General features: G+C 44.9%; 1 protein-coding gene across 2 annotated transcripts in view; it reads left to right on the forward strand.

The window, feature by feature from the left end:
- Positions 1–266: 266 nt before the first annotated feature.
- Positions 267–12827, forward strand: part of LOC145357966 (transmembrane protein 35B-like) — a 56627-nt gene continuing 44066 nt past the window's right edge. The window contains exon 1 of one of the 2 annotated variants that reach the window (XM_080211600.1): positions 267–420. In XM_080211600.1, coding sequence (XP_080067726.1) covers positions 313–420 — 108 coding nt within the window. In that variant the 5' untranslated portion in view covers positions 267–312. The remainder of the gene's footprint in view (positions 421–12827) is intronic. The other variant, XM_080211599.1, reaches the window with a different exon arrangement.

Here is a 12827-nt window from a genome sequence, read left to right on the forward strand (position 1 = left end):
GTGTCCATGTGCCACTCTCTACTTCACCTGACTGAAGGAGCAGCGCTCAGAAAGCTTGTGATTTCAAATAAGCCTGCTGGACTCTTACCTGGAGTCGTGTGACCTCTCATCTTACTTTAAAAAGAAATGAAATGCATTAAAAAAATTAAACCAGGATAAAAAAGACAGAATCACGAAGTTAATAAACATCAAACGTGGACTGGTGTGCCATGAGTTGGGCTGAGTCAGACAGGGGGAAAGTGTGTGTGTGTGTGTCCCTTTAAGAACTCTTCCGACTTGTTGCCACTTTCATTTGGATACAGGTCGGCGAGCATGGCGATTGTGTTCGTGGCTGTCCGCGTCGTCCTGGGGTTTTTCTTCGTGGTGGTCGGAGCCGTGAAGCTGACGGATCGGATCTCCCCCGAGCTGTACGCAGAGGCGGTGGGTATGAGCGGCGAGGAGCAGCGCTGGAGGAGAGCAAGGCGTCCCGGAGCCGCAGGAACATTTGTCTGGCCGCCGCCACTGCCGCTGCTCGATACATTTGGCGCAAAATTAGACTGGGGGCCGCGGGGGAACTGGGTGGCTGGGGGGAGATCAGCAAAGAACTGAACAGTTTTATTGGGGTTCTAGGCATATTTATATATATATATATGAATCAGGAGCTGCCGTAAAGCTCGATAAGGAATAATATGGGCTGAGGGTGCAGTCTTGTGCAACACTTTTTTTGGCAATAAGTGCCCATGTCAGTCTGAAATATGCAGCATTGCTGTTGTGTATAAACCAGGTGGATTTTGCTCTCGCTGTAACCCAGTTTCAGTGGAATTTGCTGCTTTATTGCAGTTTCACATTGTGTTTACAAACTGCAATTGCATGTGAGAGTGGCACTCTTGAGTGTAATGGGTTTCCAATTGACGTAGATAAAGTAGACATTTAAAAAAAACTTTTTAGAAAAAATAATTAAGATACTGCGAAGCAGTTTTTTTTAAAAAAAAGTCATGGGTAAATGTGAACCAGCAGCATTTCATGAAGTTTATTTCTAAAAAAAATCAGCCTCTCTGGGGAAATATTATGTTTTTAAAAAAAGAAAATGCATCAATGGGCATGGAGAGAAAATGAACCCAGGCGGCTGTCCAAAGTGATCACTGGGAGTTGGAGTGGAGCATTTACGACAACAAGCTAGAAAGAGTGCAGAAATGATTTACAAGGATGCTGCCGGGACTTGATGGTTTGAGTTATAAGGAGAGGCTGGATAGAGTGGGACTTTTTTTTCTGTGGCGTGGAGGAGACTTAAGGGTGTTCTTGTAAAAGATGTCTATATGTCTTATAAGGGCGTCTATAAAATAATGAGGGACGTGATAAGCTAGATGGTCAACATCTTTTCCCAAAGATAGAGGAGTTGAAAACTAGGGGACATGGGTTTAAGGTGAGATGGAAGAGATACAAAAGGGCCCAGAGGGGCATTTTTTTTCACACAGAGGGTGGTGAGTGTCTGGAACAAACTGCCAGAGGTGGTGGTAGAGATGGGTGCAATTTTTTAAAAAGCATTCAGTCAGTTTCGTAGGTAAGATAGATATAGAACTATTGTTCTAGATTTTCTGGTTAGTGAGCAGAGTTACTCCTCTTTGTTCCCAGACTGATGTTCAAAGTCTGCTGAAGGCCACTCTTAATTTGTCAACTTGCTTTGCATGTGCCTCATTGTCAGTACAGACGCGTGGAGAGAATGCGCTGAGGGATAAGTGAGTTGAACCACTGACAGCTTCTAGTCATGGATGGAAACCTAGGGCTGGAGAAAGAGCATTGCTGGAATAGGCTGGTACACTACTCCAGTTTTCTTTGTGCTGATTGTAAAGCCAAAGTTGTCATCTGCATTAGGGAACAAATCTATGCTACGCCGTATGTCCAGCTTGGGACCAGCAGCTGAACCCATTATATTGGAGGGACTGATTACCACATTCTCAGCTTGAGAGTGTGCAGGCTTGGAACAGTGAGCTCCTTGTCACATCAGTTACAAAGTGGATTTAAGATTTATTGTTTCTACCTGAACATGTTGGCTTTGTTAATAGTCATCCTTTTATAGCTCTTGTGCCTATTTATCATGTGTGGCACTATAATGTGTGCCATGGCTATTTGATTGTGGCGTATACCACACCCCAGCTCAATCCTGTTTTCACTGGATCTTCACAAGCTCAGCAGAGTCATTGGACACCAGTCAGGAATAGGAAGCTTGGGCCGGTGTGTTTCCCTACATCGGGCAAAGGTATCTGTCAGCTGTAACATCCCACCTGACATTCTGACAGAGCAGCTAAACCATAAGACTCTGACAGTGCAGAAAGAAGCCGTGCGACCCATTGAATCTGCACCAACTCTCCGAAAGAGCATCTCACCTTAGTCCTCCCCTGTGCCCTATCCTTATAACCTCACGCATTTACCAAGGCTAATCCACATAACCTACCACATCCTTCAACTCTAAGGGGCAATGTAGCGTGCCAATCCACCTAACCTGCGCATCTTTAGACTGTGGGAGGAAACCAGAGCACCCGGAGGAAACCCACACAGATAGTCACCCAAAGAATCGAACCAGATCCCTGGCGCTGTGAGGCAGAAGTACTAACCACTGTGCCAGGTAGAATGATGTGCAAAACTCTCCCACAAGAAAACATGAGACATTGGAAAGTACATCATCAATCCTTTCTGTACTTCTGTAGCAAAACAAGACAGGTTTGATGTGAAGATGTCACTGAGACATTACTGATGGGAATGGTAAAATAGCAGGGATTGTATCAGGAACTGAGACTGTATGTAAACATATCCCTTCTTACGGGAACACTTAAAAAGACACACGCAGACACAAGGAGAATGTACAAACTGTACACAGACAGTGACCCAAGGCTGGAATTGAACCTGGGTCCCTGGCACTGTGAGGCAGCAGTGCTAACCACTGCACCACAGTGTCGCCCACATTGTTATTGTTCTGACTTTGGCCATCAAAGATGCCTGATGGTTTCAGTCAAGAATAGAATGGAATTTAAAATGACCCAATTTGCAATAAAACTGCAATAAAACCAGCAACGGAAAAGTTGGTGGAATCATTAAACTGCCAAAACCTCCGTCAGAGACAGTATCCCCCACAGTTGTGTTTGAAGAGTGTGTGTGAATTCTTAACTTTGTTCAGTTCATTGCTTCTCATTAAAAAGAGTATGTTCTTAATGGAGGGGTGTGGAGAGGAATCTCATAGAAACGGAGACATTCCTTCACCCAGAGAGTGGACAGCCTGTGGAATTCACTGTCACAGAAAGTAGCTGAGGCAAAAACATTGAATGTTTTCATGAGGCAGTTAGATATAGCTCTTGAGGCGAAAGGGATCAATGGAAATGGGGAGAAGGTGAGTCTGGGCTTTTGAGCTGGATGATCAGCTATGGTCATAATGATTAGGGGAGTGGGTTCAAAGGGCCGAATGGCCTCCTGCTGTTTCTATGTTTTCCCCCGTGGAATGCAATTTGATAAATTCAGTATGGAGCTGCTGCTTGAATTCCACCTGTGACTTTTAAAGTGGAGATCTACGCTTTGAGTAGAATGGGGTTGATTTGTGGCTAAGACCAAGCCGCTTGGAGAAGTATACTTGCCTCTTTGTTAGGGATCTTTCCCACTAGTCGATGTGATTAAATCCTCCGGTGGTGAAAATAGGGCGTCCATCTGCAAAATTAGAACTCTTGCCAAGGGCAGAGCTAAACACAGGAATTCCAGCAAGAAATCCTTTCTCTGAGTTGGGGCTTGAATGGATGTGTAATGTCTTACTGTGTTAAACTTGTGGGTCTGTTCGTTTTTGATATTTTCCATTAATATGCAGATTTGTCTTTTCAATGCTCCAGAAATCACCATCACTGGGTATGTCCTGTCCCACCGGCAGGACAGACCCACCAGAGGTGGTGGTGGTGACACAGTGGTGTACACTCGGGAGGGAATTGCCCTGGGAGTTCTCAGCATTGACTCTGGACCTCCCGCTGATTGCAACTTACCCCTTCTCAGTTGATGAACCTGTCGTCTTCCACGTTGAACACCAATTGGAAGAAGTACTGAGGGGGTCAGGGGCATGGACTATACATCTGCACGGGGGACTTCAGTGTTCATCACCAAGATTAACTTGGTAGCATCACTACTAATTGAGTCCTGAAGGAGATAGTTGCTCGACAGGGTCTGTGGCACCTGGTGGGGGAACCAGCAAAAGAAAAAAATGTAGTTGACCTCACCCTCACCAACCTGTTTGCCACAGAATCACCTATCCAGGAAATTACAAGTCAGAGTGAACACCGCACAGCCCTGATGGAGTCAGAGCCCTGTCTTCACATGGAGGAAATCCTCCATCATGTATGGCACAACCACAGTATTAGATGGGATAGATTTTGAACAAATCTAGCAACTCAAAACTGGACACCCATGAGATGCTGCAGGTGAGATTTGTACTTGACCACAATCTGTAACCTCGTGGCCCGTCATACCTCCCACTTTACTGTGACCATCAAGCTGAGGGTTCCACACTGGTTTAGTGAAGAGTGCAGGAGGTCTATCTAAAAATGAGGTGTTAACCTGGTGAAGCTACAACACAGGACTACTCAGCCTGCGATAGACAGAGCTAAGCAGTCGCACAACCAGCACATCAGATTTAAGCTCTGCAGTCTTCTTATGTCCAGTCATGAGTAACGATGGATAACACTAAACAGGAGAAGGCTCCACAAATATCCCCATCCTCAATGAAAGGGGAAGCCTAGCACATCAGTGCAAAAGATAAGGCTGAAGCATTTGTAGCCATCTTCAACCAGAAATATTAGGTGGATGATCAATCTTGACCTCTTCCTGAAGTCCCCAGCATCACAGATGCCAGTCTTCAGCCAATTCCATTTGCCCCATGTGATATCAAGGTATGGTCGAAGGCAATGGATACTGCAAAGGCTGTGGGCCCTGACAATATTCCAGCAATAGTACTGAAGACTTGTGCTCCAGAACTAGCTGTTCCATTCACACTACAACAACATGGTTAATTGCCCAGGTCCACCAAAAGCAGGACAAATCCAACCTGGCCATTTACCACATCATCAGTATACTATGTCATCAGCAAAATGGTGGAAGGTGTCAACAGTCCTGACATGAGTCAGCAATAATCTGCTCACTGACGCTCAGTTTTGTGTTCTGTTTTGGCCACTCAGCTCCTGACCTCACTACAGCCTTTGTCCAAATTTGGACAAAGGAAATGAGGTGAGTGTGACTGCTCTTAGCATCAAGGTAGCTTTTAAGTGAGTGCAGCATAAATGAGCCCGAACAAAATTATATCTATGGGAATTTGGGAAAATTCTCCATTGGTTGGCATCATGCCTAACACAGATGAATGTTGAAGGTCAATGATGTCAGTCCCAGGACATAGCTGCAAGACTTCCTCAGGGTAGGGTCCTAGGTCCAATCATCTTCAGTTGCTTCATCAATGACCTTCCCATCATAAGGTCAGAAGTAGGAATGTTCACTGTGCAATGTTCAGCACTATTCGCAGCTTCACAGAGATTGAAGCAGTTGTGCCCATATGCAGCAGGATCTGGACAGGCTGACAAGTAGGAAGTACCATTTACGCCACAGAAGTACCAGACAATGACCATCTCCAACAAGAGAGAATTTAAGCATCACTCCTTGACATTCAATGGCATTCTCATCACTGAGTCCCCCACTATCAACATCGTGGGGATTACCTTTGACCAGAAACTGAACTGGACTAGCCAGTTGTGGCTACCAGAGAGGGTCAAGGGCTAAGAGTCTTGTGACAGGTAACTCATTTCCTGACTGTCAAAGTCTGTCTACTATCTACAAGGCACAAGTCATGTGTGTGATGGAATACTCTCCACTTGCCTGGATGAGTGCAGTTCCAACTGGGCAGCATAGTGGCACAGTGGTTAGCATTGCTGCCCCACAGTGCCAGGGACCTGGGTTCAATTCCAGCCTCGAGTCACTATCTGTGTGAAGATTGCACGTTCTCCCCATGTCTGCATCGGTTTCTCCAGGTGCTCTGGTTTCTTCCTACAGTCCAAGGATGTGTGGGTTAGATTGCTTGGCATTGCTAAGTTGACCCTAGTGTTAGGGGGTTTCAGAGAGTAAATGTGTGGAATAGAGGTTGAGTGGAACTGCGTCTGGTGAAGACTCGATGGGCTGAATGACCTCTGTCTGCATTGTAGGGATTGTACGATTCTATTCTTTGTGTGATTCATACAAAAAATAGAACACACTCAAGAAGCTCAGCTCCACCCAGGACAAAGCAACCCGCTTAATTGGCACCCAATCCACCATTTTAAACATTCACTCCCTTGACTTCAAGTCAGGAAGGGGAGATAAGAGAGGCAGATACCATATCAGTGAAGTGGAGATAAAGAATTAGGGAGTATAGGTAATTATACTTCAGGTGGTAGTGTGCATTGAAGATTCAAAATTACCAGTCCCTCCTTACATCTCTTTTCACCATCCCCAGATAGTTGACATCTGGATCTTGAGTGACGTTTTTTCTCTCATATCATCACTCACTCACTCGAAGCAAATGACCTAACCTCTGTAGCGTGGGCAGCAGTGCAGATTTATAATGTATCTCACTGTCTCTTCCTGTGGCCGTCTGAACATGTTGAGCTGTTCAGTGCATCAGTGTACCTGGAATATAGAGGCTGGCACACTGAAGCAACTTGGTAATGTGATTGCAAATTCAACTGTTATAGCAATCATCTATTTTGGCTGATTAGTAAAAATATTGGATGGAATTTTATCGGATCGCCCGGCTCATTGATAGGTGGCGTGAACCGGTAAAATCGTCTTAAGAGCCAAGAAATTAGGATCACGCCTGATTTCTTGCATCTTGCAATTTTACAAGAACCGGATTTCTGGTAAGGTCAGTCTCTCGCCAGAAATGAGTGAGAGGCTGAATAATTTATTCAAATATATTAAAATCTTCATTTACGTATGTTTAGCGGGCCCAGCACTCAGTTGTCTGGGCTCATTTGCCTTAATGGCCTTGCTGGGAGAGATTCTCTCCGGCGAGGAAATCACCCACGCCTCATGAACTGGTAATAGTCGTGTTGACCTCACCGGTGGAACTGGAAGCCATTGATGCCCCCCAGGGAGGCTGATGGTAAGGGGGGGTGTACCCTTTGGGCAGTGCCAGCCTGGCACTGGGGGTGGGGCCTGTAGGGGCAGGGCCTGAAGGGATGGCCTGATTTACGGAGAGAGAGGCCTACTGCCACTCGGCAGATGCAATCTGATCAGGAGGAGGGTGATGCTGGCAGTTGGGGGGTTAGTGGCAAGGATGATCTTGAGTGGTATGGCGCTCACAATCAGCTGTGGGCCCCTGCGATTGTGGGCCAGGGAGTGGCTATGTTGAGCTACCTGCAGCAGCAGGGACCTGACAGCTCGCTCTATGACTGTCACACCTCTGTTGTTGGAATTGTGCATGTGCAGCGTCAGAAGTCTACATGTGCAATAGCTCCTTCTACAATTGCTATTGCGCATTGCTGACATGGAGGTCAGCGCATGCGCAATAAGTCCCTCTGCAGGCAGGCTGGCTGGCGAATTAAGCCCAGCCCACTAGCTGCAGCAGCTAAAAGCAGTCTAGATCGTATTTTCAGTGACTAAGTACATAAGATTAGCCATGAAAATTCACTCAAAAAATGGATCAGGAACTCTCCCATTTTCACGCTAGCTGGACACTTAAAATCAATCTCGTAAAATTCTGCCCATTGTCTTTGAAATTCATTAAGTGATTGATTGTACAGTTCATACCAAATTCATAGCATTGCAGGTTGTCTTAATGGAGCATTTATGGGAATGTACACGTGAAGGCACAGTTGTGTATACTTCTGTTGTAGTTTTACAGTCAGCTGGATAACTGTCGAGGAAGGAGTCATGGACACAGATGTACTACACCAGATGACAATGTGTATCAGGTTTTTTAACTGGCGATGTTAGAACTGCTGGACTATTGTCTTTTGTGAACACATTGCATTGTTATTTGATGATTTGGCTTAATGACAGCCTATTTCAGAGGCTGACAAGATCATTGTCATTATTTTCACTTTGGAATAGTTTACCATTTTGAGAGCTTTTGGTGCTTATGTGTTTTACAGTGTGCAATGGATCAGTTCATGTACTTTCAGTTCTTAAGTTTCCTGACCTTGTGTCACTCCTCTTTTTAAAGTATTTTAAGGCACGGTGGCACAGTGGTTAGCACTGCTGCCTCACAACGCCAGGGACCTGGGTTCAATTTCAGCCTCGGGTCACTGTCTGTGTGGAGTTTGCTCATTCTCCCCATGTCTCTGTGGATTTCTCCCACAGTCCAAAGGTGTGTGGGTTAGATTGAATGGCCATGCTAAATTGACCCTAGTGTCAGGGAGATTAGCAGGGTAAATGTGAGGGACTGGGAACTGGGTGGGATTGTTGTCGGTATGGGCTGAATGGGCCAAATGGCCTCCTTCTGTAATGTAGATTCTATGATTTTTTTTTAACCTCCAAATTGCAAATTTAGCATTGTCTTCTGGAGGGGGGTTTCTCATTGGATGACACATTTTATAGAATTAACATCAGTCAGATTAGATGTACAGTACTCGCGAAATGATTCTTATCCAATAAATTCTGCATTCTTTAATGTAAAAGCTACAAGCTTTTATGTTTTTTTAAAAATATATTTTAAGTATTGTTATGTCTTATCTGCTTTTATTCATAAGCTTTTGCAGCAACTCTCTCATCTGCCAGGAATTTTCAAGTTGTTCCTGAAATGTTGGCTCATGCAAATTGAAACTTCTCTTAGCAGACTGCTCGGCTGGTAAGCAGCCTCTGGGCCACTTGTACTCCTTCTCACGCTTTAGTGGAAATGCTTCCCGTGCACTTCAATTATGATGTATCCTGGCAGTTAAATTGAAATATTTGCCAGCAGGTTTCACTGTCAAAGTTGGGATAACCCAGTTTTACACGTCTGAGGTTTCTGCATGCACCGCCAACGTGACTCTGAACTCATGATTTAAAGCCTTCGGGCCTTTTGATTCTCAGCATGTACTGACATCTGGCTCCAAAGCTTTTACTATTTACTAGGGTGGAACAGTGGCACAATGGTTAGGAAAGAAGGAATTAGGAGCAGAAGTAGGCAAATTCAGCTCTTCAAGCCTGCTCCGCCAGTGCTGCTGTCTCGCAGCGCCAGGGACCCGGGTTCAATTCCAGCTTTGGGTGACTGTCCCTGTGGGGTTTACACATTCTCCCCGTGTATGTGTGGGTTACCTCCAGGTGCTCTGGTTTCCTCCTGCAGTTAAGTGGATTAGCCATGCTAAATTGCCCCGATTGTCCAAAGATGCGTCAGTTAAGGGGATTAGTGGGATAAATGTGTGGGTTTACGGGGGCAGGGCAGTGGATGGATCTGGATAAGATGCTCTATCGGAGAGTCAGTGTAGACACAATGGGCTGAATGGCTTCATTCTGTACTGTAGGGATTCTATGATTCAATTAATCTTTAATTTATAAACTGATGCACCACAGTTACCATTTCCTGCAAACATTAATAATCATAAGATGTGCTTAACCTGAATAAATCCTGATTTTTTTTTTCATTTGTTGCTGGCTGGACCATCACTTACTGCCCAACCCTAAGGGCATTTAAAAGTCAACCACATTGCTGTGGATCTGGAGTCACATGGACTAGACCAGGTAAAGAGTGAAAATTTCCTATTCTAAAGGATATCAGTGAACCAGATATCTTTTCACAGTTATCATTAGTTTTTTAATTCTGGATTTTTATTGAATTCAAATTTCATTATCTGCTGTGAAGGGATTCGAACTCCGGTCTCCAAAACTTTACCCTAGGTCTCTGGATTACTGCTCCAGCCACTATGCCACTGCCTCCCCTATCTGGCTTTCGTTCCATGGTTCTAAAACCTGGTCTTATTTATTTTCCCATAACATAAAACTAGATGAGTGCTTGTGACTTCAGCAGGAAAAGGAAAGAAAATAGGTAACGTGTGTGATCCACTGATTTCCAAATGTTCATCTGATGTTCACTGCTGTGTGCCACTCGAAAGAAATTTTAGACCATCTGTTCTCAGTTTCTTTACATGTCAGAGGCAGTCGTAGAGGCGGGTCCAATTTTGTCTTTTAAAAAGCATTTAGACAACTGCATGGGTAAGATGGGTATAGAGGGATATGGGCCAAATGCGGGCAATTGGGACTAGCTTAGTAGTTAAAAACTGGGTGGCGTGGACAAGTTGGGCCTGTTTCAATGCTGTAAACCTCAATGACGCTACATTCTCCTTTTGTTTTCCAGTACTAAGTGGCTGCTGTTTGCTGATTTCCATATGGTCAGCAGTGTGTTCCCACCTTGTGCCATCCCTTTGCCCTCACTGCAACATCTGCCTCTTGAGTAGGAAATTCATCTGGCCATATCACTGGTTTGCTAGAACATTGCACACGGTTGCAAGCTGAGCCGATTTACAGGCAGAGGTTTGAAGCTGTGTCAGTGCTGTAACTGAACAAGTATATTGAATTGATTGTTACATTTTCCACGAGCTGTATTTGAAGTGCAGTGTATTTATTACCTTTACAATTTCAACCATGTGTTCTGCTCCTGTTGGAAAGAGGAAGAGAACAACCCTGAGTGAACAGGGAAAGTCTTTTATTTTGGAGCTCCCTGGAAAGGCGTATTTGAGAGATGGTTAAAGAGAAGGAGCAGCCGTGTTTTTGTTCATGCTAATGGTTATATCTCGCCTTGTGCTGCAAGTGAACAAAAGTTGTTTCAGCAGCATTAAATGGCATTGTCTGGCAGACATAAGGTGGCTCTTGTGACATTTCCTGCATTGCATTAAATAGCTGCTAAATCTTGTTTTTCTTCAAGTGAAGTTGGAGCAGAGGGAACCAAAAACAAAAGACTTTAGGAGATTGTGTCACCTGTGAGAGCCATTCACTGTGCTGAGTTTCCCTTTTAATTGAAAATTGGGTATACTTCACTCGGTCTTTATCCAAATTCAGGCAGCTGATTCTGAAACAACCCCATGTGGTGTTATTTAGTGAGGTGCGAGATTATGATGGAAGAGTACAGACTAATTGCTCATGAGCGATGGTCTCTGCATGTGTGGGAGTACATGTGGATGATTCCAAGAGTGATGAAAGCAGCCTCTGTGCCGACAGTTGTTTATGAAAAGCAAGGCCTTGACTATTGACCATTATTAGTGTCCAAATATTTGCCTTGATTGAATTAAATTTCGACTTTCATTAAAAGGGAAGGCAAATGTTTTGTGCTAAGTGTTGATCCACTAATATATTCTTGTGGCATAATTTAGGGCTCCGGTCTCAGTTAATGACCAAGTGTAAGTCCCACGCTGGTGGGTTCAGAGTTTGATTCTTCAGAGATTTGTTGGTCAGCACTTCTGAGGCAAAGAGTGCTGATGGAGCGTCTGGCAGCCGTTCACTTAACTGAGATATAACTATTGATTACCACTCTGCCATTTGAACTTCACCTCTGACAGATTGACAGAGTTGATTGGCCCAGCACCAAGGAGATGGAGGGCTTTACTCACTGCTCAGTTGGAGTGGGAGAAGGAGCCTCTTTGATGTTTAATGATTTCGGCGAATGCTGCACACATTATATTTTTTTTTAGAAAATCTCGGTGCTGATTTTTCACTGGCTTCTTTGGGATACTCAACCCCTACCTGTAGTGAGATTCCCCAAATTCAGTCAGTGCAATGTTGAGGTGCTACAGTTAATGAGGAGTGCGGGCAGTACAGGTGTGAATCCATCACGTGTCGGGCTGGCCTGGGACACTGAGAATTTGGGCACGAGTCGTGAATAAAGCTGATTAAGTTCTCGGCTTTCAGGCTTATTTAGTAGAACACATAACATTATAATAGCGTTGGTGCCAGCTTTGCTCTTTTTCCTTTGGACGGGGATCAATGGAAGCTTTATACACCCTCTCCAAAGTGGCAAAAGCTTTGTGCCTTTTATTTCTTCCGAAAGTACTTTTTTTTTTCAGTGGAGTATTGCTGATGTAGATTTATTTCAGATTTTTGACATTAATATCTTAAACCTTTCAAAACGGATTTTCGGCAGCCAGTTTTTGGCTGATTTGTGTGCTAAATTTGCTTATTTTAAGTGTTTGTATGGTGTAAGATTGAAAAGGAGGAATTGGCAGGCCTCCAGACATACTTGCGAGCCTTGGCTCACCTACCGGCCAATGACTGAGAATATTGGCTTGGCCTCGTGTAGTTTGGCGGGATGCCAGTTGCTAGAGGCTGGTGCCACTTGGAGGCAAATTGCAATGTGGGCTCTGCGCTGGGCAAACTCTGCGAAGCCAGCCAGTGTGCTGCTCACAGCTCACTCACTCTGACAGACGCTTGTTGTATCTGTTTCTCTTCACAGCGAATAGCACGACACAACTGCCTTTCAATTTAGCGTGTGCAGTAATCACACAACCCAGGGCAATAGCTCCTGCAGTGGCTAGACGGAGCTTTCCGAACCCTGTGCTGAATTTTGTCGGGGGGGGGGGGGGGCAGTCTCCAGTCATGTGAGTCACTGATTGGGGTGCACCACAGCTGAAGTCTGGGTTCCCTGCAAGGCTGATTTGCTGCTGAAAGGCCTTGGCCACTGTGGAAATGGTCAGCGTGGTGGGTTGAAGCTTGGTGGGCCGGCTGTGGGATCTGTGATGAGGAAGTTTTTTTTAATGGTGTTGGTTCCATTACTGCTGCTTTATTCCTTGGCACGGTGGTCTTACAGGCTGGGGTGACAGGAGGTGAGCAGCAGGTGGATTGGTAAGATCCTTGTGTAGCGGCAGACTTGGGTTGATGTAAACCTTCTCCCA

This window comes from Carcharhinus amblyrhynchos, chromosome 24, assembly GCF_965287045.1.
Source record: "Carcharhinus amblyrhynchos chromosome 24, sCarAmb.v2.hapA, whole genome shotgun sequence".
NCBI classification, from domain to species: Eukaryota; Metazoa; Chordata; class Chondrichthyes; order Carcharhiniformes; family Carcharhinidae; genus Carcharhinus; species Carcharhinus amblyrhynchos.